We start from the raw sequence: 27,387 nt of genomic DNA, 5'->3' as shown, positions 1-27,387 counted from the left end.
AACCCAAACTCCCTTTTGAACCCATAAAAGAAAAGCCCCAAACAGTAACTGGGGCCCTTGAGTATCTTCACTCAAGAGGCCCACTGCCAATCTTGACAGTGAATTCCTTCTAATCAGTTCTACCGATTTGCTTTTGAATAAAGTTTGCCTTGCTATCATTGGAAAGCTCTAAGGCCTTGCTTTCAATTCTTTGGATAAGAGGCCAAGAACCCGGAGACACTGTGTCCAGATCCTGACCACTCCTAACACTGGGATAGTCTGGCCTTTTTCTGGTCTGGTGAGATACCTTTGCATATGAGAAAAGGTTTGTGATCTCTAAAACATAAATAGAAGACGAAGGCCGTTAAACAAGTAGGATTGGATCACCAAGGAGAGAAGCAATGCTCGCCCACGAGTCCTGACATCTTAGCAGAAAGTTCATCGAAGCCGGGTGATGGTGGCTCATGCCTTTAATCCCAGCACTCGGGAGGCAGAAGCAGGCGGATCAGCCTGGTCTACAGAGCTAGTTCCAGGACAGGTTCCAAAGCCACAGAGAAACCCTGTCTCGGGAAAAAAAAAAAAAGAAAGAAAGAAAGGAAGGAAGGAAGAAAGAAAGAAAGAAAGAAAGAAAGAAAGAAAGAAAGAAAGAAAGTTAGTTCATCGATTCCTCAGAATGTATAAACACGTGTTCATTAGTAGGCCAACAATATTTTTATATGCTACCCAGACAGTGATAATCTTGGTGCCACTTAGCTCGTGGTTCTCCCCAGAAAGCACCTAACTTAAAGAAAAAAAAAATCAAAGCATCCATTTATGGACAATAACCCTCTGTGTATGTCAGCAACATGTTATGGCCACAGAATTAGACTTTCTTAGCTCAAGCTGGGTTTGTAACAGGGGCAAAATGTCTAAGTAAGATAATGGTGTTCTTTCATTCAAAACGTGAGTGCAGATTAATCCATGCATCTAAGATTATCACGGTAAATTAAGACAGTTCCGGGCAAAGGGGTAGAGTATTAGGCTCGAATGGTCTATTTCTTCCTAATTTGTCACATACTGAAAAGCCAAAATAGTCTTTTACTTGATTAAAAATTAAATTAGGTTTCATTTTTGTATGTAAAATTCTTTCCTTGAGTGCTTGACAATGGCCAGGCTGGAGGGAAGCCAGCGGCCAGACACAGCCAGCTGCGGCAGGCCTGAGAAGCACCAGCGGGAGTGGGTGTCTTTGTTTGGGGACTGAGTCACACCAGCCAACCTTCATTCATTTGAAGTCACCCCACAAGTATGAAAGCGCCTTGCTAAGAGGAGATCATGGGAAACTTGGAAAGGCCTGCCCTTTGCCCTCAAGAGCCTCCCAGATCTTGCCCCCTCTCTAGCACAAGCAACCCTTTCCTTTTCTCCCCAGCAACCTTGCACACTGACCTTTCCGTGCCTGGGCTCGAAACAAACCAGCTCTCTTCAAGAGTATATTTCCCAGAGAACATGACTCAGATATTCCTACTTTCAGGAAAAAAAAAAAAAAAAGATACAGCAGCAAAAGAAATCTCTGGACTTTGGGATACAAAACAATAAACTCACAGAGATTTTAATATGGGATCAGTAGGTACATCGCACTAGAGGAGGAAGAGGGCGTTACAAAAGGCTAAGATCTACGGGGTTCCTTAGAAGGCGGACAAAGTATGTGTGGTCCTTTCACTAATAAATAGAACCGTTCGAAAATCAGTAGAAAAATTCAATGGCCTCATCACCGCACAGCAATCAAGAACAACCCACTGAACAGCAGGACAGGACACACATCCTTTTCAAGCATCCGTGGACTCTGCATGCAGATGATATGTTGGATCCTATAGCAAACCTCAGTAAATTTCCATGACCACGACGGAGTGGAGCTAGACATCAGAGAGACGGCAGAGGGAAAGATCATGGCAGAAACCAGGTGGCAATGTAAAAGAAGTCAACCTGGAGGGTTCTCAGACACTAAACAGAGCTACCACAGGACCCAGCAACGCCACTCCCGGGCGTCTGTGCAAAGGAATATACGTCAGAATGCCACAGAAATACGTGCACATCCACGTTCACTGCTGCACTATTCACAAGACCGACAATCGTGGTCTTCGCCAGATGAGTGGATAGGGAAAATGTGATATATATAGACACAATGGAGTTTGTTCTGTGGAGAATTAAATGGAGTTTGTTCTGTGGAGAATTAAATGGAGCCATGTGTGGAGGAGCCATGCTTGTAACCCCAGCATTTAGGAGGCAGAGGCAGAAGGATCAGAAGTTCAAGGCTATTTCCCACTACGTAGAAGGTTTGAGACTGGCCTACGCCATGGGCCATTTTAGAAACCATCTTAGGAAAAAAATAATGAAATTGTCATTTTCAAGAAATGAATGAAACTGGTCAATATCAAGCTATAAGACCACAGAAAGACAAATATTGCAGCTATGTGGAATATATATTAAGTCCATATGTGCACATATATGCACGCACACATACACACACAAAACATGAATGTGAATAGATACTATGAGAGGGGAGAAAGGACCCCGAGTGGAGAGAGAAGCAAGAGAGTGTAATGGGGGAAAGAAAACCTATCATTTCTTTTCATGCAGAATCTAAATACATATGATATGAATGCAGAAAGGGGATTATGAGGCAGAGGAAGAATGCACGAGAGTAGCAAGGCTGTGAATATGAGCAAGGAAGAATAATATAGACGTATGCAAATGTAAGTTTGAAACTCATTACCGTGTGTGATAATGTAAAAAAATGGTTTGTAGAGTCGGGCGGTGGTAGCGCACACCTTTAATCCCAGCACTCGGGAGGCAGAGGCAGGCGGATCTCTAGGTCAGTCTGGTCTACAAAGCGAGTTCCAGGACAGCCAGGGCTACAGAGAGACCCTGTCTCAGATCCCCCTCCCCCAAATGTAAAGAAGAGAGTTGGAATAGTACCTCTCAGAATTGTTTTTATAATTAGAAACTGGAAGTTTTCAGTTTGTTTAATTTTCCAAAACAATTTTCATTTGTAGAAATCTGTAATAATCCTTCCTTAATAATTCTCTTGTGTATGTGTACATGCTCACGTGTGCATGTGGAGGTCAGAGGTCAATGCAATCTGCCCCATGCTGCCTCCCCGTTTATCCTGGTCCAGTGCTGGGGTTTTAGACAATTGTACCTGGCTTTTATGTGAGTTCTGGGGATCCAAGCCCAAGTCCTCGCCCGGCTGCAGCAGACCCTTTACCAGCTGAGCAGTTCTCCAGCCCCTCCATCAGTAAGCCCTGACATTCAGTGAGAATCGGAAGATCTGGGCTCCAGTAACTTCTTAATGGTGCAAACTCGTGGCACGTGACTTCATAGCTTGGGGTTCCTGCACCCACCAAACGTAACTAGCAAGGACACCACACTGAGCAGCAATACAAAGTGCTCGGGTGGAGCACGTATGCGCGGTCAACACAGGCTAGCGATTCGCCCTTTCAACGCGGTTAGAACGCTCTATTATCCCGCACTCACTCTGCACCGGCACGGCGGTCTGTTTATATGTTGCAGATGATGAAGTGAAGACAGAGAGCTGAATGGACCAGCAGATGGACGTAGGGGCGCAGGTGTGCTGTTCCAGGAACGCAGAAAAGCACTTATCTGTCTCAACAACTCCAGCAATCAAAGGCTCTGGCCACCCTTCCTTTCTCCTTCTCTCTCTCTCTCCCACCCCTTCGAGACAGGGTTTCTATGCATAGCCCTGGCTGTCCTAGACTAGCTCTGTAGACCAGGCTGGCCTCGAACTCACAGAGATGCACCTGCCTCTGTCTCCTGAGCACTGGGCTTAAAGGCGTGTTCTACTACCACCCAGCTCATGCTCTCCTTTCTAAGAGTGAGTATTCCCTGAAGCCAACAATTCTCAACCCGTGGGTCTCAACCCTCTTGAGGGCTGAATGACCCTTTACAGGAGTCACCTCAGACTGTGAACACACAGATATTTACACCATGATGCATAACAGTAGCAAAACTACATTTATGAAGCAGCAACAAAAATAATTTTATGGTTAAGGGTCACAGCAACATGGAGAACTGCATTAAAGGGTCACAGCGTTAGGGAGGTTGAGGACCACTGCTGAAGTCATATAATTTAAAACATTTTAAAATGTGGCTTTATGTGTCTGAGTGTTTGGCTTGCAGATCTCTGTGTACTACTTGCATGTCTGAGGAGGCCAGGGGAGGAGTTACAGACACTCGTGAGCCATCATGTAGGTGCTGGGGATGGAACTCACATCCTCAAGAAGAAAAACCAATGCTCTTAACTGCTGAGCCATCTTTCCAGCCTCTGAAGCCATACAGTTTACTTGGTGACCAGCTGGCTACTGTTCAAACTATTCCAAAATAAATACCTAGGAAAATCTTCCAAAACTGATTTCAAATGAAGTTCTTAAAATGTAGCAACAAACACATTATCTTCCAATACATGATCTTTGCTATAAAAGTCAAATCCAAAGGACAGAGCAAAGGCACCCACGATATGGCATAGATGTCCACTTCTCAGTTTGTAAAAATGTCCAGTTCGCTGGGGTAGCGTATACATTTCAACTCTGATTCCTACACAGAGTGAGAAAAGATCGTCTGCCTCGCAGTTAACTTTAGAGTCTGGTAACACGCTCCACATGAAAAACTTGCTAACTACAGGCATTAAATAACAGAGAATTACAAGTTTACTATAATTTATTGTACTGACAGTCTAGGACGTTTGCAGCCATCAGTAGCTGGGAATGCAGGCACGGTGGTGGAGCTGTTAGCCTAGCAAGCCTCTTGGTAAACAAATGCGCTCTGTTAGCGCGTGGGCGGCCGGATCTCTCTACACCAACCATGCTGGCTTTGTTCTGAGACACACTCAACGTGACTTTAGTGGTTCCTGGTGTTAGTGCAGGTTCTAGCGTCACAATAAATGAGTGACCATAGGACGCAGCGCCGTCACAGCCACCACACAGCTCTCCTCTCTAGTCACTAGGATTTTATAAAACTCGACTTTGGTCCCATGGGAACACCAGGCATTTCTAGGCAGTCCTGCGGATACTACAATGTCTAAACTGGGGAGAGACTTACACACTCAGTGGCTTGCGGATAAATATAGGCGAGATCTTTGTATTGTTCTTTTTCTTTCAGTGTAGAGGGGGCTCTAGCTTTGTTCTCCTTAAAGGGGGATTTCCTTAAGTGCAGGTTCATTGGGTGAAGCTGACCAGATCAAAATAGCTGTCAATCAACGTTCAGGTTTGATGTGACTCTTAAACTCTTAAAACTCAGTCATTTAAAAGTAGAAGATGTCTTTCCATGTATTCCACCCCCTTCCTCTCTTATTCCTCACAAACATGAGAATATCTCACACACATTTTTTACAAGCGTTCTTACAGCACAGTGAAACTTTAGACTAACTAAGAAAGACGTGGAGGGGATAGCTGGCCCACTCCTTTTTTATTTTAAGGTGAATAAGGCCTCGAAAGGGAACTGAATGCCCTAAAGTAAGAGGCAAACAGGGCTGGGACCAAGTATCCCACCACCCACAAGGCATAGCACTAGAGTATCAGAAACCTAGAGCTGGTTCTACAGCACACGCCTACATTCCTGAGGAGCTGGGCTCGGTCCCCAGCTCTGCAATACCAAACAAAGCTCAGGCTAGGGAGTCGCCGAGCTCTTTTGCATCCACAGCAGACATTACCCATCTTTTTATCATTTCCTTCTGAGTTCTGATGTCGCTGCGCTCATACTGGCCAGGGAATGGAGGAATGAATTATAAGTGGGCAACACTGAGAAAGGCGTGGAGAGTTTTGTTCCAAAGCGCACTTGGTGCCACGCTGTGGAAGACGCGGGCAAGCAGAAGACCAGACCAAATCTGCAACCTGTTTGGGAGGAAGACACACCAGGATTCTCTTCCACAAATGCCAAAGATATGGGCATCAGCTGGAGAAAGGATATACTGGCAACATATTTAGAGAATCCCCAAAAGGACATCCCTGGAACAAAAGTAATCTTCGCTGGAACTAAGAGGGAGAAACGGCAGATTCAACAAGCCAGTGATAGCCACGCCCTATTTATTATAAAACAAATGTCTCGTGGCTTTCAATATGAACCAGGATGAAACTCATGAACCAGAATCCAGATTATGAAAAGTAACAGAATATTTTTGTTGGAAGCCAGTCCTGATTTAAGTAAAACTAGATTATAGCAAAGTGAATATGATCTTTTTGTTTATTGGTTTTTTTTTTTTTTAAACAGGGCCTCTCTCTATATTCCTGGATGTCCTAGAACTTGATATATAGACCAGCTGGTTTTGAACTCACAGAGATCCCCCTGCCTCTTCCAAGTACTGAGACTAAAGGTATGCAGGACCATGCACAGCCCAATATGATCTTTTTCTTTTTTAAATAGCAATTTCAGTTTACTAAATATTGTCACTATTTCCTCCCTTTTAAAGATATGACTGAGGCCTGGAGAGATGGCTCAGTGGATAAGAGCACTAGCTACTCTTCCAGAGGTCCTAAGTTCAATTCCCAGCACATACTTGGGTGGTTCCCAGCCAGCTGGAACTGCAGTCCCATGGCATCTGGATGCACCCTTCTGGTACACATAAAATAAATAAAATAAAGATAGGATTGGATCTAGTTAGTAATGTTCAGCTTTTCACAAAGTTAAGGAATGCCACCTTGAAGTCTACTCAATTTAATTTCATTGTATGCACACAGGTGTTTTGCCTGCATCCACCTGTGCACTATGTGCATGCTGGGGCCTGAAGAAGTCCGATGAGAGCGGCTTCCCATGCCTGGATCTGGCGTTACCGATGGCTGCGAGCCACCTCATGGGCACAGGAAACAACTCGGGTCCTCTGGAAAGCAGGCGATGCTCTAGCCACAGGACCACCTCTCCAGCTCCGAAGATGGGCTTTATACTTAGATTTACATAATTAGTTATATGAGTATGTTTTCACACTGGGAAAACTTCTCTTCGCCGTCAGAACAAAGCGTGACTCGCCGTTTCAATTTTACCCACTAGCCTGTTATAGGCGATGATTAAAGGCAAGGAAGCAGGTGTCTATACTGTTCTTGACTAAGCCAACTTAATTAGAATTCCCTGTTATCTGATGAGGCTGCTTTTAACTGGCTGAAAAGCACTGTAGTGTGGTTAATGTAAATATCAAATAAAGACTACTTAATACATCTCAACATAAGAGAAATAAAATGAACTTTTCCCCCTTCAATCATATCAAGCATTTGAGGCCAACGAAAATCTTTAAGAAAGATATTTGACTCCTACATGCTAAACAATGTAGTTGTAAACTGTGAGTTCAACTTATTTTGACAAAAATCTGAGGATCTGGGAAGATGGCTCAGTGGTTAAGGGTACTGGCTGCTCTTCTAAAGGATCTGGGTTCAATTCCCGGCGCCCACATGGCAGCTCACAATCCTCTGTAACTTCAGTTCCTGGAATTTGATGAATCTTGTGGCTTCCAAGGGCACCAGGCATACACGTGATATACAACCATACATGCAGGCAAACATCCATATACATGAAACAAAAATAAACTTTAAAAAAAGATAAGTGTGTATAAAACTAATCAAGGGTGGTATAAATCAGAAAACAGTGATTTCTTGGGGGCTTGGGTTGGCTGGAAAAACACTCTGAGATCATGAAAAGTTTCTATGTCTTCTCAGGGATGTGGTCAAACTATACACTTAAGAGCTGTGCATTCTATGGTATGTAAGTACTATTTAAAAAACTCATAGATGGGGGCTGGAGAGATGGCTCAGTGGTTAAGAGCATTGCCTGCTCTTCCAAAGGTTCTGAGTTCAATTCCCGGCAGCCACATGGTGGCTCACAGCCATCTGTAATGAGGTCTGGTGCAGAGTATTGTGTACATAATAAATAAATAAATAAATAAGTCTTAAAAAAAACTTATAGAGAACTATTCATGTAAAAAAATAAAAGGCTTTAAACTTCCTCCACAATGAGGGTTTGAAGTATAATCTAGCTGAAGAAGGGTAACTAACAGAGAACCTTCTAAACCACACACTTTGGCTCAATTATTCCTGAGAATACTCTCTACTTCCAGGACTCCTATATCTGGGAATGAAGTAAAGAGTTTCCTTTTCGGCTACAGCAGTTAATGGATCCACCGTCCATGGGATGAGCATAATTTAAGAGCCATGTACAGCTCTGTGATACACATCCCCTGGTCCGCACTATCTACCGCTGCATGTTTGCAATGAATCCTGCAACTTTACCACAAAGACTGCAAGAGCCTGCCAGACTTCTACAGACACAGGGAATGCAGTGTTGCAAGGAGATATTTATCTTTTGTCTTTCTATTTCCTGTCCTCTTTTCCTGTGAAAACTTGAACATATATGAAATTCTGACTGCCACATACCATATTTGGTCAGAGTCTTAACAAATACCAAGAAGGCTATTGAAAAAGAATCAACTATTTGGTGGCTGACTCGCACATGGTGCTGGTTAGGAACCACAGTGAGCTGCCACAAGCACTAGTTAAAGACACTGTTGGTATTTATTATTATAAAAGAAAGGACAGGCCAAACTCTGACTTCAAACTGTAGCTAGGAAGGCAACTTCTCACCTCTTTCAGCAAAGCGCATATCAAATATACATTTTACGTACTGTTGACTCACTTAGAAATAGTAGCTGTTGAATAAAACGATCGATCTTATGATCAGTGGACAAGCTATAAGAGAATTAAACTTTCTCTGTCCCGAGGGACAGGCTTACATACCAAATCTGGCTTTATTCGCCAAACCAGGAGAAAGGAAAACCACGTGGAGTATAGGGTGGTGAACACTGAGGAGAGCCAGGCCTGCCGAACCTCCCGGCTTCTTGGAATGCGGTGAAGGCGGTACGGGGTGCACTAGAAGAGACAGCAGAGACCAAGAGAACAAATAGTTAATACTCGGGTCAACAGAGCGAGCATCTGTGTTCTTACTCATTTTTAATTTCCATCTTAACTGCTTCAAAAGTAAGAGTTGCAAAGTCTACTTCATGCTTCATCTAACCTCACACAACTGGATTACGACAAAGAGGTTCCTAAATGCAATTAAAATGCAAAGTCAGTTTTGGCACTGTGTTGGGAGAGATTTTCCATAAGATATATTACAGGCAGAGTGTAACACATTAATATATACAAAGAGACCTGACAAATCAATATGGGTGAAACAATCGCATATCAAGACAGTCAAAGAAGATGGCCAGATAGTTTCAAATAGAAGAACTACAAAGCCAGCAGACATGAAGAGGCAGTTAACAGGGAAAGAGAGTAATTCTTCAAGTACTAGTGAACAGTAACTATAGACAGCCAGTGTTGTTGAGGATGTAGAGAAGCAGATAGACATTCCCTATGTGAATACCTTGATCCAATTTTTGAGCAGTGGACTGTGGCTAAAGCAAGCCCATTCCCAGAACCCATGTAAAGTGCAGCAGAGAAAAGATTGCAAAGTTGCCCTCTGGCGCCCACAAGCACAAGCATACATATGCGCACACCTCTAAGTCAAGAGCAGATTTAAAGTCTTCAGCTGTCTTTGGCCTGGGGGGGTGAGGCCGCAGTACTAAACCGCCATCGTAGTTCACTGACAGTGCAGGTCGGTGGTGTGGAGCCCAGTAGTGCACACAGTTCTTAAATAAGACCCTCATTCTTAGAAGGCAGAATCCATGCGCAGGGGACAGTAGCCAACGAGCCAAGAAAGGAACTCGTGCCCTTGCCTCACTGGTAGAATTATTAATTGAAAAACAAATAATAAATCAAGTAATAACCTGGCGCCCAGATCCCTTCTCTGGACAGAAATAAAAAGCATGAACAGTGGAGCCTATCGTGAGTTGCCTGCAGAGAAATGAAGATTTATGTTGGGATTGGCAGGGACGCATGGAGGGAGGGGGTAGCCCTGTGTGCGTTTCCGGAAACCTCATTCCGTATTCCCGCAGCCATCTGCGGACTCCAAACGTCTCTGCTACTCCACGGCTGCAATCATCGCCATCGCTCACCTTGGCTGCTACTGCCAAGCTGCCTTTGAGCTGCTCTCCTTCCTGCTTTTATCTTGCTATGATTTATTCTCTGTAGACTCACCATGACTCATCCTTTGATAATGCGAAGCAGATCCCTTCCTTTTCCTGTCTGTAACCATCCACAGGCCTCCTGCACGTGAGAGAAAGTCCCAGCTCCTTGCGGTTGCTCCCAGGCTCCCATATAATCTGGTGCCGGTTTGTCTCTAACTCCTCCCTGCTAGCTCAATGTCTGCTCTCTCAGGATCAAACTTCCTTCTGGAAGCCCCTTTCTGCTCCACGTCACCCCGTCACCCCGCCAGCCCTGTCCCCAGATAGTCTCTCAGTTAGCTCTGTCCTCTTATCTGTTCAGAGGACAGACAGTAACCTACCCCCCCCCCCCCGCCAAGACTCTGGTTTATTGTCTTCACACGAATTATTAGTACCCCAACTTCACTTGGTGATTTATGCATTTGGTTTTCTGACTCTCTCACCAGAATGCAACTTGAGAGGATTTTCTTTTTTCCACTGCGGTAATGCTAGGGCCTAGTCTGGTATCTCCTATGTTTTAAGTACTTGGCAAACGTTTGCCACATTATTGCATGAGTTTTTCCTGGGGAGACGTTTTCGGCCCCAGACAGAGTGCCAATGACAGGCTGAAGAAACTATTCCACCCACATTTAGTTTGGTGAACCGGTGAGTTTAACTGAGCTACTCACAGTAGTAGCCCGGGAGAGAGGCTCTCTACCGTGGTATGGGCATCACATCCCGGATGAAACCGGCTCCCCACCTTCCTCCATGACCCGGGGGAAGGGGCGCCTCATACTGAGTGTGTGCTGCCTCGAAAGCTCTCCTCCCCTCCGGGAGCTGATGCTAACAGACCCAATCCTGTGCAGACCTCCTGTGGGTAATCCCGATGCTGACAGTTCAGGACAGTGGCCACGCTGTACCCAGAGGACAGCATTCAACAACATATACAGAAGGCTATCATTACAGTTGCCAGATGTTTGTTCAGTCTGTGCTCTATGCTTAAGACGGTGAGGCAAAGACTCGGGTTCCTCAATCTTAGGGCTAAAGAGAGACAAATCCAAAGGCCTCACTTCAGACTACAGGGATCTACATTTCCCCAGGCAACAGTACGAGGACCTGGACCCGGGCTTTCCATGTGTGCTGATAGGTGCGGAGCAGTCTTTTGATGGGTGTTTCCTGGATCTCTGTGCCTTAACATGTTCCTAGTAACTTAGAAACTATACCACCTTCATGTGCAGTTACTCTCTGCCTCCTGTTGTTCCAATGTACTACAAATACCTGTCCTGTTCAGTTTCCTTCTTTCTTTCTTTCTTTCTTTCTTTCTTTCTTTCTTTCTTTTTTTCTTTTTTTCTTTTTCTCTTTCTCTCTTTCTTCCTCCTCCTCCTCCTCCTCCTCCTCCTCCTCCTCCTCCTCCTCCTCCTCCTCCGCCTCCTCCTTCTCTCTCTCTCTCTCTCTCTCTCTCTCTCTCTCTCTCTCTCTCTCTCTCTCTTTTCTTTTTGAGACAGGGTTTCTCTGTGTAGCTCTTGCTATCCTGGAACTCACTATGTAGACCAGGCTGACCTTGAACTCAGAGATCCCCTGCCTCTGCCTCCCAAGTACTGGGATCAAAAGCCTACCCCACCATCACTGGCGACATCATTTTTCAACTCACGAGCCCACAAATCCCGCCTTCTCTTCGGCTCTGTAAGAACGAGGCTCTTCCTGTCTCTTTGTCCTCTGTGCCAGCTATGCACTGCAGGTGGAGTTCACCCACCCCTACCACTGTCATCGGTGGCGTGGCATGTCCCACTCTCAGACCCCTAAGGCTTTGGGGGGAAACGCAGAATGAGGACATAGGACCTTGAAATCTTCCTTCTTCTTTGTGGCTCTCAGGCCCCCAGCTCCTCCAAGAAACTGCTGGAATTTTAGTAGTGCTCCTGCCTGACAGTGGACAGGGCTGAAGGGACCTGAGAAAGGAAGATGGAGTGGCCTCATTTCTTCTGTCCAGTTCACTGTGTACATCCCAAATACGGACACGCTTTGAAACAGAATGCATGCACTTTTACAATCTCGGCCAAGGAGATTCGTTCGCTCTTTCTCTACTACACAGGGCGGGGAAGGGGGGGGGGCGAACATCAGGGAAACATTGTATTTGAGCTTCCTGACTGAGGGGCAGAGCTCTCCAGGGCCTCCCCTGACAGAGGAGGAAATGTGAGTGGCAAGGCGGCCAGGAAACACTGAGGTGTAAAATCTCCAATGGAGAAGTGGATTTTTTGTTTCAGGCTTCTAGCCTGTCTGAAATTGTGTGAAACGCTGAGTTGAATCCTGATGGTATATGACAACTTTTAAGAGTCACAGTGTGTCCCAGGATTACGTCACTGCTGAAAACCACAAACAGATCTGGCTTAGGATTCGTGAAAACCGAACAGAAGTTTGCAGTGATTTAGATGAAAGATAATTCCACCAAAGAATCCAGATGTCATCATAAACCACAACAGAGCAGACCGCATGGCTATGAGGTCATCTCTTCTTGTTACCACACAGTGAAACGTATAACACACTTATTATTTAATGGATGCCACACTATTGCAAAATCTTGGAAACAAAATGAATACTAAAATGGCCAAATTTTATTCATCTCTCTCTCTATATATATAAATCTCTCTCTCTCTCTCTCTCTCACACACACACACATGCACACACACACACACACATCCCATGATGGCTAAACCCACCATTTTAAAATGAAGATAAGCATGGTTCACCACAGAACACTTTTGAGGGTCTTGTCCTTCAAATGCTTGACGATGTCTATCTGTGGGAACTGACGATGTGTCACAGAGACGTAAATGAGAAAGCTGTGGTGCTGTGAGCCCGCTGCCACCCAGTCTAGCAAACCAGTCCGTGGAGACCTAAATCTCTCCCCATGACACAAGAGTGCACGAGTCTCAATGGGGCTCTTCGGCTAGCCTCCACAACCTCGCTTCTCAGGTGGGCGGACTATTGGTTCACATATGCAGTCCGGCTGGCCTGGCACTTGCTGGGCAGACAAGGTGAGCCTTGAACTTGAAGCGATTGGGCTGCCTATACATCCCAAGCACTGGGATTTCAGGCACCAACACACCCAGCCTATCCAGGCTGAATAGAAAGAGACAAACGAGGCTAGGGCTCCACCTTCCCTCGAGAAGCCCCTTCCTGTCTAGGGAAAAAATTATTTTTTCAGAAATAACCTGGATTATGACTCAAAGACTCTGAAGCCTTCTACACTGAACAGTTGTCTTTCGGGCTCCTTCTTTGGACAATATCCAGTCTTCCTTTGGATAACTCACTCTTCCCGCTGGCTTCGGTGGTATTCACCCCATCTCACTTATCTCCAACCAAACCCCCCACTAGACTTGGAATAGCTTAAGCATCTCGGAGTATTATTTCTAATGTATGTCGGGTGGTTTAACTCACCCTCCCCAAATCAAAAGGACCATAATTTCCTGTACAAAAGAGTGGCCACTCCTGGCTCCTATGGTTAGGAACATGACCCAGTGGGAGACCATGGGGCAGATGTTAGCCCTGGCTTCTGGGAAACAGAGGTTTCCTCTCTCGGTTCACAGGCTGTGAGAGACCGACCCTCTCCTCAGACAACCGTACAGACTACGAAGCCAGGTACAGGCTCCGTTAACAACAGGCTTCAGGCAGCATGAGCAACTGCCAAACACAGGGCCCAGAGACTTTACTGTCCGTCATTAGTGATATCCCTGGGCAGCTGCGCGGAGTCCTGCCAGAGGCAAGATCAGTTTTGCTTTGTTTTCTGTTTTGTACGTTGACAGATTCCTCTTATTGTCTTTGTTATAGAAGCAACTGTTTATGCCTGGACTTGGGAACTGTACTTATTAAGAGTGTAGATGTATTCCCTCATTCACTGAATACCTAATAAGCACCTACCAGGTGACAAAGAACCAGGGTGGGTAAGACATTGAGAGGGAACTCGCTGCAGTCCCAAAGGGAAAGGCACAGAAATAAGTGCAAACCAAAAGACAAGTGCAGTGCGAGCCATAATCTTCCCGTTAGTCGCCAAGGAAGGAACAATTAACCACGGTTCAGAACTCAGGTTTCCTGCCGGAGATTTGCGATTTGAATCACTACGGATACAGATCTAGGACGTATAGGAAAAGCAGGAAGGGTCTTGAGGCAGGGTCGGGGCACGTCCACATCAGAGGTCTGTGAGAACGTGGAGTTATGCGGGAGCTCTGTTTTGACACAGAAGGAACAAGATAGAAGGCAGGAGGCACGAGGTTAGAGATGAGGCTTTGAAAGCCAGGCTAGTGAGTGCAGACCTGAGACACTGGCTGCTGTTCAAAGGGTCTCTGATCAGATCTGCATTCAAGAAATACCATCTGACAACCAGGAGGAAAAACAGCCCTGGGAAGGACAAGAGGAGAAAAAGCCGTACGTACCAGGGCAATGATGCTGTCAGTCAAGGGGGAGGACTGCAGAGGGCAAACGGTGAGGAGAGGCGAGGCCATGGGCAGCCTGGGGCTACTCTGGGGCTTCTAGCAGGAACAATGGTATTGTCACGCCCCCAAGGAGAGAAAGCAGGCAGGAAAACCAGCTGAGGGCATACCAGTACTCACCCTGGTCTGCTTGTTTACTTATTACGGAAAACTTCCTGCAGGCCAGGCAAGGACCACACCATTGAGTTTTATCCTCAGCAGTTTCCTGAACCGTGTGTGTGTGTGTGTGTGTGTGTGTGTGTGTGTGTGTGTGTGTGTGTGTGTGTGTCGCGGGTGTACACGCCCACTCTGAAGCCAGAGCAGACAGCGCCTTCACGGATCACTCTCTGCTTTTTATTGCCTTAAGAAAGTCTCTAACCTAACCAGACACTCACAGTTTTGGCTAGGGTGGCCGCCAGTAAGCTTTCAGGATGCACCTGCCCCACCTTTGCCCCCAGGGCTGGAGTTACAAACCCTGCAGAATCCTGCTCAGCTTTTCACGTAGGCCCTGAGGATTCGGGTTCAGATCCCAATGCCTGCAGAGCAGGAAGCTTTGCCCATAAGACAATTTCCCCAGCCCCCTTTTACTTCTTTGGAGTCTCGTAGACAGCTCAGGCTAGCCTTGAACTTGCTCTGTTGTACAGACAGCTTGACCTACCTACCTCAGCTTTCCAAGTAGCTGAGACTCAAGGCCCTTGCCATGAGGGCCAGCTGTAGTCGGGTTTTGAACACAATCTTGTGAACCAGTGAAATTCTCCAAACACAGTCTCTATCAGTGCTAGAAAATAGGTAGTTTGGGGCTGCCAAGATGGCTCAGAAGGTAAAGGCACTGTGTGTGAATAGCCAGACAGCCTCGTTTTCTTGGAGCTATGAGAATTACGCCATCCCACGTGTGGCTGTGACTACCAGGATTCAAAAACATTTCCTGGGCCGATATTCATGGGAAGAGCGTCCAAGTGTTCAAAGGTAGGAGACGGGGAATCCCCCAGTAATCTACATATTGATTTATTGCAACAACAAAAAAAAAAAAGAAATTACAAGGCCGGGCGCGGTGGTAGATAACATTTGGTAGGAAACACACAGTTTCTTGCTCACATGTTTTGCTCATTTCATCTGACTTTACTCTGAGTGCAGGCATTTGACTGTTTCTGGGTTGAGGTAGTTTACTTTTACATAGAACTGGATGTAGCTAATACTCTTTAGAATGAGGAGAAACGCGTACACACATTAGTTACACTATAAGAAAAGAACAGCAGCTGGGTGGTGGTGGCGCACACCTTTAATCCCAACAGTCGAGAGGCAGAAGCAGTTAAATCTCTGTGAGTTCGAGGCCAGCTTGGTCTACAGAGAGAGTTCCAGGACAGCCAGGGTTGTTACACAGAGAAACCCCATCTTGAAAAACCAAAACCGAAGAAGGAAGAGGAGGAGGAGGAAGAGGAGGAGGAGGGAGGAGAGGAGGAGGGAGAGGAGGAGGAGGAGGACGGCAGCAGCAACAACAGAACTGCACCCAACCAGCAGCAACAGAATGCTCACACCTGGAGCGAAACCCATAATTACACTCCCACTGTTTACAATTTTCTTTTTTTTTTTAAATTTATTTATTTATTAAAGATTTCTGTCCCTTCCCCACGCCGCCTCCCCTTTCCCTCCCCCTCCCCCAATCAAGTCCCCCTCCCTCGTCAGCCCAAAGAGTAATCAGGGTTCCCTGCCCTGTGGGAAGTCCAAGGACCACCCACCTCCATCCAGGTCTAGTAAGGTGAGCATCCAAACTGCCTAGGCTCCCACAAAGCCAACTGCTGGGAGCAGACACCAAATGCCTGAAAGTCAAAGGCTCAAGGAGATGGGCAGTCCCTGTCAACTACGAAGGCAGCACCCCACCTTGTGGACCGGGGAGGTGGTGGATGCGGAAGCTTCCAAGTCAGTTTTAGGGGAGCCCACTGAGAATCCTGCAACCACCAAGCTTCGACAGAGTTACATCCAGACCAACAATGCAAAGAAAAAAGAATGCAACAGAAAGAATGTAGTCATTAAAATACCCAAGCACACATATGCAGGCGCGCGCACACACACACACACACACACACACACACACACACATGCTCGCACGCACACGCACACAGACGGATCTGTGCTGACTCCTTTCCCATTTGGTCTTGTTCTGTCCTCTGGAATCCTCTCTTTGTTACTGGTTCTGAATCCTCAGATGACTTAGCTTGCTGTGACTCCAGTCTGCCTGGACTCGTTACAGTCCTTTTACTTTGAAGGTTCTGTCCATCTAGGTCTGGGAACCTCTCCTAGGCCATCCTTTTGTTTGGAACTTTCCTCCCTTTTCCTTGCCTTTTCTGGAAGTATCCTTCAAAATTCTATTCTAACCACCTAGCGCTTACTCCTTGGTTTTCCATGTTTCCTAGAGTTTATGGCAGAATCTTCAACATGACTGCCTCGTGTTTTGTAGACTTAATATCCATGCTTGCAATAAAAATTTTAATTGATTAGAGTGTTTCTGTGTTTTCAAAACTTTAGACTTTGTTCTCAGCAGCACGGCGTCCTATCATCTCTCTAACAATAGCTAAGTTACACTCCACTTAAGCTTCCCAGACCCGCCTTTTCTCGAAATCCCTTCTGCTGATGGCCGGTTTGGGTTCTTCCGTGATGGACATTCCTTGTACGCCTGATAAGTCGGTGGACATCGGCTCAAATCAGTGGTTTTCGAGGAGAATGGAGGGAAGACCCCTCCCCAGGGCACTGAACAAGGACTGGAGACATTAGAGCTGTCACTGCTAACGGGTGTGCGCAGGCTGGGGGGGTGCCTCTCCCTGGCGTCTGGTGGAAAGGCCAGGGTTGCTGGTGAGCATCCTGTAATACACAGACCATTCTCCCATAACAAAGATTTATGGGGCCCCGTTGTCAACAGCTGAGGCAGACGGAATACCTAGCTTGTGCCAATGAACTCCGAGGTGGCACTAGCCACTGCCTGGGCCGCTTTGAGCATCGAAGGGTAAAAGACAAACAGGACCCATGTGTTATTAGAATTTGTAGTTTCGTTCTGTGGGGCAAAGCAGTTTCTTCAAAATTAATCTTGAATTCCTCACCTGGAGGATATAAATGGGGTTCTCTGGGAATGGGTGCAGAAAGGAGACCTAAGTATTAGGGGACAGGGAAGGTATTCGTTCTTCTGCAGCCTGTTTCCAAGGTAGTATTTCATGCCACCCTCCATTTGTCAGGGTAGCATGACGGCGAACACCTTCACAGCTCAGGACGAAGGCTCGGCCTCTGCCTGCTAAAGTGGGGTGTTTGAGAGCACAGCTGCTCGCTATGAAGGCCTCGCCCAGGCTGTGTGGCAGCGCAGGTCTCAGGGGCCACTGATGGACATCGTCTTTCATGCACTGCCGCTGCTCCGCGGTGCTCTTATTAGCATGTACACGTACGCGCATGCGTGCATGCACTGAACCCGAAGCTCGCCAATTTGACCAGGCGGCTGGCTGACCAGCGAGCTCCACACCTAGCACAGGATTGCGGGTGTGTGCTGCACTGCCCGGCTTTTTATGCGTGTGCTGGGGATCCAAACCAGGTCCTAAGCCTTACACAGCGGCGCTCTACGGACAGAGCCACCCCCACCCCCATTAACAGCTGACACGGTTTCCACTGGGACACTTCTCTCTCCCACTGCACTGAGGGTTCCCCCGGCAGAGGCACCCGCTTTCCTTATAGTTCTCACAAACCTGCTCCATCAGCAGCCACTTTATAGTTTTCAGGACATATTTTGGGGTTAGAGGTATTAAGGCAGCTTGGTGAGCCCCCCAAAAAGCCGGGTAATGGTGGCTCACCTTTAATCCCAGCACTCGGGAGGCAGAGGAAGGCAGATCTCTGTGAGGCCAGCCTGGTCTACAGAGCTAGTTCCAGGACAGGCTCCAAAGTTACACAGAGAAACCCTGTCTTGAAAAAACAATAAATAAAATAGAGAGAAGAGAAGAGGAGGGGAGAGAAGGGGAGGGGAGGAAAAGAAGAGAGGGGAGAGGAGGGGAGAAGAGTGCTGGCTATAACCTGAGTAAGAACTGGTTGTGATCACACATGCACCTGTACCCAATGGTATGGGGGCGTAGATGGAGACAGAGGATTGCTGGAGCTTGCTGGCTGCAAGTTTAGTTGGGAAAAAAAAATGAAGTCCAAGTTCGAGAAGAAAAGCGCTCTCAGAAGAATAAGGCAGACAGCGACAGAGTTGGACACCTCCCCTCCTCTTGCACTGGCTCACTCACAAGTTTACACACACACCCCCATGCATGCATATCCCCCCAAACACACACAAGAAATATTTTACTGGGGGAAGGTAAAGCTTCAAGCGAATTGTTCTACTGCCTCAGACAAAGAACCCCTGAAACAAACTGAAATAAACATAATAGTACTAAAGCAATGTGTTTGGGTTCAAAGAGTGGTTTTCCCACGCTACTGGGGACCAAATGCAAGCCCTGGTGCATCCTACACAAGCATTGCTGCCCCTGAGCATGTTTGGTCCCGATCCCGTGAAGACATTCTGGAATAAAAACATCCGCAGCTACGAAACGTGTTTTCTAACTCAAGAAGGGTCAATTTAGAAAGGAAGGAAAGACAATACTATCTAACAGAGGTGCACGATGTTCACTAAAAAGGAAGTTTGGAGAAGACTCCCTGTCTAATTTGTCTGTATCTCAGGCTATTCTGAAAGTCTCCTGATAGGGCAGGGTCAACAGCTCAATGTTCTGTAGTGTGCTGCCACCTGGTGGCCTGATGGGGAATGACATCAAACACAGCCGGCTTGTCTGCTCAGGAAAAGTACAATAAAAATTCAACAACCACAGCTGGGGACGGGCCAGGAACAGTTTCCAAGCGGGTAGGACCTTTTGGAGAGGAAAACAGAAGGAACGAATGGGTTTATGGACGAGAACAGGGGCTAAAGAGGTGAGCAGAGGCCAGGGGAGTAAGAAGGAGAGAGCAAGCAAATGCGTAGGGTTTGGGAATGCTCTGCCTGAACGCAAGAAGTACCTGCAAACACCTCTGAAGTCCAGGGCGTTCCTGCCTTATAGCTTCAGTGGCGGCTGCTGGCTAAGTCTGGGTGACACTCTAAAGACGCTGGGAGCCAGGAAAGCTCCTCTTAGACTTCCCAGAGCATGCACACACACACACACAACACACACATACCACATCACACACGTGCGCACACACACACCACACACGCGCATGCACACACACACAACACACACCTGCACCCACACATACCACATCACACACATGTGCGCACACACACCACACGCGTGCATGCACCACACATACCTGCACCCGCACACACACCTCATGCACATACCACATACACGCACGCACGTACACCCCCCACACACACCCAACACATGGACGCACACACACATCACACACAGAGAAGTATATATGTTTTTTTTTCAAGACTGTTGGGAGCAGTGAGACCCCAGATCCTGAATTTCTTGTATTCCCCTGATCTGAGTGCCTACAGCTGCTCTGAGCACAAGACCTTCAGGAGTTCCTGATGGCAGGAGAGTGGTTTCTGGTGGGTTTGGCTGGGTCGTGGCTATCTCTATATAATCTGAACACAATAAAGGGGGCATTTTTGGGGAATTCAAGGATGACCCGTGTGACTGTCTCTCTGTCTGTGTGTGTCTGTGTATTTTAGCCTCCAGCCCCCTTGCCTGAAGCTCGTGAACTGGGTAACAGCGCACAGAGCGCAGACATGGGGGTGCGTGGCAAAAGACTCATTTTGTTTTATGTATATTGATGTTTTGCCTGAATCTGTGTATGTGGGTCATGTTCATGCCTAGTGTCCATGAGGGTCAGAGTGGGGAAAGTATCCCCTGGACTTGGGAGTTAACAGATAGTTTTAAGACACCATGTGGATGCAGGGAACTGAATCCCGGTCCTCTGCAAAAGCAGTCAGTTCTCTCAGCCACTGAGCCATCCTCTCTCCAGGCCAACTACAGTGTTTTTACAACTGCCCAGATTAACAGTTCCCAAGTCATGCTTGACTTTCTCCTGCTCAAATTCCTATCAAAGCTGCCAGGAAATTATCTTAACTTGACTTCCAGAAAAATGATAGAGGAACTGGAGAGGAGAGGACCCGAGTTCACTGCTCAGCACCCACATGGTGGTTCACAGGTATTGGGAACTCCAGTCCCAGGGGATCTGGTTCCGGTTTTGACCTCCATGGGCACCAGGCATGCATATGGCGCACATACTTATACGCACCTACATCTATAAAACATTCAGACACATAAAAAAATCTTAATTTTACAAGAACTTATACGGAGTCCAACTGCTTCCCCCTCTCATACCCTGACTAGTGTGAGCCAGTGTGGTTCTCTCCCTGGGAGGCTGCAAGGGCCCCGGGCCCCTGGCTTTGCCTGTACTGTGCAGGACAACACTGAGAATCTGTACCGCACGCATTGCACCCTACCACACATCTGAGCAGAAGCTTCCAGTGACTTCCCATCTTCCTGACAGAGCAAGTTGCTGCAATGCCGTCTGTCCCCTACACAACCTTCCTTCCATCTCCCCTCCAGGGTCCCTCCACTTATTCAGTCCATCTGCACTGGACCGGCATCTAGAAATCCACCCCCCCCACACACACACACAGCTTTTCCGATGTGCCCTGTGTCTGAAACCCTCCTCTCCTCAGGGTCCTCATCTTCAAGGCCCAATAAGCAACTGATCTCATTTTTCTACCCATCCCGGTGTAACCTCCACTGCGCTGTTCACTTTCTGACGGACTTTACAGTTCTCCTAGCCACTGAGTCTGGTATGACTCCTCTCAACAGCAGCTGTGCCTGTTCCATGACAGCAAGAGTGGTCTTGGCCTGATTCTGATAACTGATGGATCCGAACCAACCACAACAATACCTATCAAATAAGAGTTTTGCCAGGTGAGGTGGCAGACTCGGGGGATCTCTGTGAGTTCAAGGTCAGCTTAGTCATAAGACAGCCAGAGGTGCACAATAAAGAGAATTTGTCTCAACACACACACACACACACACACACACACACCCCACAAGAATTTTGACAGCAGCCGGGCAGTGATGACACACACCTTTAATCCTAGCACTTGAGAGGCAGAGGCAGGCAGATGTCAGTAAGTTTGAGACCAGCCTGGCCTGCAAAGTGAGTTCCAGGACAGCAAGGACTGTTACACAGAGAAAACCTGTCGTGAACCCCCTATTCCCCCCCAAAAAAAGAATTTGACTGCTATTGTATTAAATTGGGAAGGGGCTAGCTAAAAATATCAGTTTTAAACATCAAGAATACACCCTACATTTGTCTATATCATAGTTGGTACATCCTGATAAGAGTTCACTCTTGTGCCTGTGTTATTTCCTCTTACTAAAAGCCCCTTCCCAGCGCCTCTTTTCACTGCTTCTCTCTCCAGTTAAAGCCCGCACGTGAAACAGCCAGAGTTCCTGTGTTATCCAGCCTCTGCCTAAAGCCCTTTAAAACCGGAACTACTCGATAAGCTTTGTAGCTATTTGTTGTTGCTAGATACAATTATTTATATAATACAAGGTTTTGTTTTGCTTCCCGGTACTTATTATTTCATTTTAGGTGAAAGGCACAAAACCAAACAGTGGTATGACTAACGGCAGATATTTTCCCCCGCTTTTGCTTTTAAACGGAGCCTCTAATGGACATCGGCTTTGGGTTCCAATTATACTTTTCTATACTAAGAAAACCACCGAAGACGTTAGGCTAATGAGTGATTGGGGCAACCAGGTGCTTTAGACAGCCACAGACACGAACTTGATGCGGAGCTGCCTGGAGCCCAGAGGAACTGCAGCAAGGGCGAGATGTGCACCTCAGAGCTTTCTCTGCATCTCGGCTTAAGTAGATTACCCAACGTCATGAACAGAGACACAGTTTTCACGGAGAACAGAACAACAGCGTTTGGAATATCCTCTGCCTTGCCCTCCGCCCCCATGCGTTCTTTCATAATCCCCGTGGGGTTTCCACAATCTGACAGAAGGCAGCGGGAGGGAGGGGTCGACAGGCCATTTCTTGCCACCACGGTGTTCGACTTAACTATTTTCTAATCACTGTAATTAGCACGGAATATTTGGACAGGCTTAAGAATGCTGGCAGAATACGTATCAATTAAAACGCTTACTACAGTCAGACGGTGGTGGCACTCGGGAGGCAGAGGCAGATGGAGCTCCACGTTTGAGGCCAGCCTAGTCTACAGAGAGAGTTCCGGGACAGTTAGGGCTACACAGAGAATCTGCGCGCGTGCGTGCGCGTGCGCATGCACGTGCACAGCTGGGGGAATGGAACACCAATACTACAGATTACTAGGCAATCAGTACAAAGTATAAGTATATGTGTGCCAACAGGGAAAACCAGCAATGTGTAGAGTTAAGGGGGAAAGGCAATATAATATGCAGTTTCTGATTTATAAACTAGCCCTCCGCCCACTCCTAAAAGCCCTCGACATGGTCTACTTGATTCCACGTATATGTGTTAATCCTTGGTCAAACGCACACACGCAGAGGAAGAAATCAGCACTGGTAGGACCCCGCTCCAGCCAGTACCCGCTGCTACCTCTAGAGCAGGCTGCCACGGTGCTGACGAATGCCCAGATTGACGTTCAACCCTTGCTGTCTAAACCTTTCAAAGGAAGGAGCAAACAAAAAGGAGTAACGTATGCGAAGACCGGGAGAGCAAAGAGAAACAGACAGAGCTGATTCTCGGATCCAGTCAACGAAGCATTGCTTCGCTCTTCATTGCAGTTTTGTGTCTAGAATCGGCACCCACCATTTTCAAAATGAATGAACAAAAAAAAAAAAAAAAAAAAAAAAAAACTACCCTTTCCTGAGAAAACACCCAAAGGCTAATCAAGGACCAAAGGGAAAACTCAAAGTAATGAAGGTTGGCTCCATTTTTTTAAGCCTGTCAAATCCGTTTTCCAGGACTTTGCCTGTTTCGTGGGAGAATTTTTCATTCGGCGGTTACAAGTGTAGTTTAAAAAGTATTTTGTTTCAGTGACACAGAGCTTTTCCCTTTAGTCATATGATCTGAAGGGGCCTACTCGGGACCTGACAGAAGGTACCAGGAGAAAGGCTGCTTGTCAAGGGAGGCCCTTAGGAAAACAAAGGTTCCCATTCAGAGGAAATAAAAGGATGAGCTGAAGCCAGTGGTAGGACCAGAGCCTCCTTTCCTTCCAGGCTTGGCTGGGGCAGTGTGTGTGTGTGTGTGTGTGTGTGTGTGTGTAGCAGTGTGTGTGTGTGTGTGTGTGTGTGTGTGTAGTCCAGCTGAAACCGGCTCCAGTGGGAATCACTCCCTGTAGTTCCAGGAACCACTTTTCTGACCCACTGTCGTTAGTGATGTCTGTCTCTTTAGTTACTCTTCAGAACTAAACCCAGAGAAGATGACTTGTTCTTTAGAGGTCTGGGGACATTTTTTTTTCTCTTTGATTCCTCCGTGTGTAGCCCTGGCTGTCCTGGAACTCGCTCTGTAGATCAGACTGTCCTCGAACTCACAGAGGTCTGCTTGCCGACTGTCGGGATAAGGTGTGCACCACCGCCCCCTGGCGGGACATTTTTTCACGCACATGATTTCACAAGCAAACATTCCTTTGGGAGGGAGTGAGGGGGTCTGAGCTCACTGCTTCAGTTAGTCGAGGCTGCTGTTAGTCAAGGAAAAGCATTTCTCAAAACGGTAACGAAGTGCCCCAAACTGAAGTTGACTAGTCCAGCCTTACGATAAACTGGGAAGATCCACCGCTCTTTACTTTCGTGTTATAAACATAGTAGACTAAGCATCTTAAATTTAATTAAAAAATAGCTGGGAATTGGAGAGATGGCTCGGTGGCTAAGTGGGCTCAGTTCCCAGCACTGAACTCCTAAGGCACACACATGCCCATACACACAGGCATACACACAACAACAAAAAATAATAATTATTTCTTACACTCTAAATAAGATGAATAAAGAGAAACCTGAAGGAGTTTCCTCTATCACTTAATTAATAACGTTATATTTTACAATGTCAAAACTCAAAGAATGCTGCATATTTATCTATCATAACTATCATAACTAGCTTGGTAATGAGACTTTTCTACAAACTGACAAAAACATTTAAAAATTCACTGAGCTTTATTATTTAAATTTTTATTTATTTAGTTTCTTCATTTTTTTTTCTTTTGAATTGGGGTTTCACTTTGCAGCAGTCCAGGTTGGCTTGAACTTTCTAGATACACACACCAGGCTGGCCTTGTGCTCACAGCAATTCACCTGCCTCAGTTCCGAAGTGATAGGATTATAGACTCTCCATGTCCAGCACCATAAAAATTGTACATAAGAATAAGTTCTAAACCAAAGAGAATATTCCAATATAACTTAGCTAATTCTAAGGATCCGAAACCAGTGGTGTGTCTTTGGGTTTCTGGGAGGTTCTTTACTTGTCCAAGAGCAAGCCTGTATTAGGGGGGTAGGTTTGGGCTTCTCACCAGCACCAACTATGAATCAATGCCCTCTGATTACTGAGGGGCTTGTAGGGTTACGGGAAAGGCTGCACAGCCATGTACAACCACACAGTGCAATTACTGTGGGTGTGTCAAAATGGAACACATTTTCCAACTCACTTAAGACTGAAAAATGCAACTATAAAGAGAGAGGTCAAGGCCTCTAGCCACAGGAGTATTCGTGAGAACGAGGAGATTGCACTTGGTAAAGTTCTATCAGGAAAAGGGGCGAGGAAAATTCCTCCAGGGAGGACGTGCTGTTTATAGGAACTGGTCTGGGGCAGGGCAGGGAGGCACAGACCACACAACAAAATCCGATTCCAGTTAGAACCTTGTAGTGGTATTTCATTTTTATTTTAATAAATAAAGCTTGCCCAAAGAACAGTAAACAACCACATGAGTCAGTCGTACAGGCCAGGCAGTGGTGGCACACACCTTTAATCCCAGCAGCTAGCCACAGAGGTCAGATGGTGGTGGTGCACACCTTTAATCCCAGCACTAGAGGGGAGTATAAGGTGGGATGAGACAGGAGCTCACTTTTTCTCAGTCTGAATATTTCATGGAGGTAAGAGCTCACTAGTGGCTTGGCTGCTTTGTTTCTCTGATCTTCAGGTTGAACCCCAATATCTGTCTCGGGGTTTTTATTATTCATGCTACAGAACCTGACTCTAGATTTGCTTCAGACAGAATGGTAATGCAAAGTAAAAGTCTCCCTTCTATGGAGAGATGAAAAGGCTGACAACTGGCCTACCTGCTGGGACCCCAGCTCCCCACTCTACACCCCTCTGCGTCAATGAAGATGTGATTCCACCTTTATTTTTCATTTTGCTTCACTTTTTTTTCAGCATCACTGATTAAAATGCTAAAATAAAATCATCGAATAGGGGATAGAGAAATAATTCTAAACGTGAATACCAATGTGATTTGAAGACAGAGTGATCACAGATATAAAATAAATATAACGCACTAATAAAGAACTTTAATGAAGACCCATGAAGTATAATCCCGAATGCTTTATATATGTAACTATAGAACAAAACAATTTTCACAATTGAAATTCAATAACTCTAAAGTAATAGTGTATGAGAGTAAGAGCTACATTTAATTTGAAGATTTGTTTTACACATAAAATAAAAGTTAAATATATTTAACTATAAAAATATTTAAAGATATTTATTTTAAAGATATTTTTATCTCTTGGTAGTAAAGGATACACATTTCTCCACCCGTCACATTTTATTGCCTATTGTGGGCAGGGCATTGCAATACCAGGGAATTCTTTCCAGAGACAACTGAACTTGATGGACAACATGCAATTTATAGATAGAAATAATCACACACCTCAGTAGCAGAGTCTCTCTTTCGGGCATCTTCAAAAGAATCAATTTTCTTGGCACTCATTGTATCAGAGTCAGCAATGACATAATCCCTGGGGGAGTAAGCACTGGACAAGCTTCCAACCAGCCTCAGGATCTCAGTGGTATGTCCACCTAGAACAAATGTAATATGGCCTAAGATTAAGAAACATAGACATATACATTCACATAATTCAAAATAAAATCTTAATTTAAGAAAGGAACCTACCACGGGTACATGGAAACATTCCACCACATTATATCAGTGCCATGCTTTTTGGGGATGGGGAACTAATGTAACTGCATTTTTCCCAAAGGACATGTGAACATGAACATAGAAATACGATTTATGCCCTTGATTAAGTACTATTTTTATACAGAAGACAATAAATGCGTTTTAAAAATTGATACTATCTAGCCAGTGGTGCAGGAGAATTGTCTATATTCTGTCAATTATGCTTTAAATAAACGGTGATTGGCCAGTAGCCAGGCAGGAGGTATAGGCGGGACAACCAGACAGGAAGTAGAGGTGGGACAATGAGAACAGGAGTATTCTGGGAAGAAGGAAGCCCTTCCCGCAGTCCCATCCAGACACTGCAGAAGCAAGATGCGATCTGCCCCACTGAAAAAGGTACTGAGCCATGTGGCTAACATAGATAAAAATAATGGGTTAATATAAGTTATCAGAGCTAATACAAAGTCTGAGCTGATGGGCCAATCAGTTTATCATTAATATAGACGCTCTGTGTGATTTTCTTTGGGACTTACCAGCTGTGGGAACTGGACAGGACAGAAACCCCAACTAGCAGGCCCTCATGTTACAAGCCAGATGGTGGTGGCACACACCTTTAATCCCAGCACTTGGAAGGCAGAGGCAGGTGGATTTCTGTGAGTTCGAGGCCAGCCTGGTCTACAAGAGCTAGTGCCAGGACAGGCTCCAAAGCTACAGTGAAACCTTGTCTCAAAAAACAAAAAACAAAAAAAAAAAATTAATACTATCATTTTTTTAAAAAAAAAAAGGATGGTGCATGCACA

At 46.0% G+C, this 27,387-nt stretch overlaps 1 protein-coding gene across 1 annotated transcript in view; it reads right to left on the bottom strand.

Moving 5' to 3' along the window:
• Positions 1–27,387, bottom strand: part of Alg14 (ALG14 UDP-N-acetylglucosaminyltransferase subunit) — a 65,512-nt gene that overhangs the window by 32,858 nt on the left and 5,267 nt on the right. Inside the window, exons 2-3 of the mRNA XM_050145577.1 lie at positions 26,339–26,487; positions 8,745–8,876 (exon numbers count right to left, since the gene is read on the bottom strand). Of these exons, the coding sequence (XP_050001534.1) occupies positions 8,745–8,876; positions 26,339–26,487 (281 nt within the window). The remainder of the gene's footprint in view (positions 1–8,744; positions 8,877–26,338; positions 26,488–27,387) is intronic.

Source organism: Alexandromys fortis, unplaced genomic scaffold, assembly GCF_014885135.2.
Source record: "Alexandromys fortis isolate MF-2015 unplaced genomic scaffold, M_Fortis_MF-2015_v1.1 scaffold_19, whole genome shotgun sequence".
NCBI lineage: Eukaryota > Metazoa > Chordata > Mammalia > Rodentia > Cricetidae > Alexandromys > Alexandromys fortis.
The sequence above is the reverse complement of the archived record's forward strand: the minus strand, read 5'-3'. Positions and strand labels throughout refer to the sequence as shown.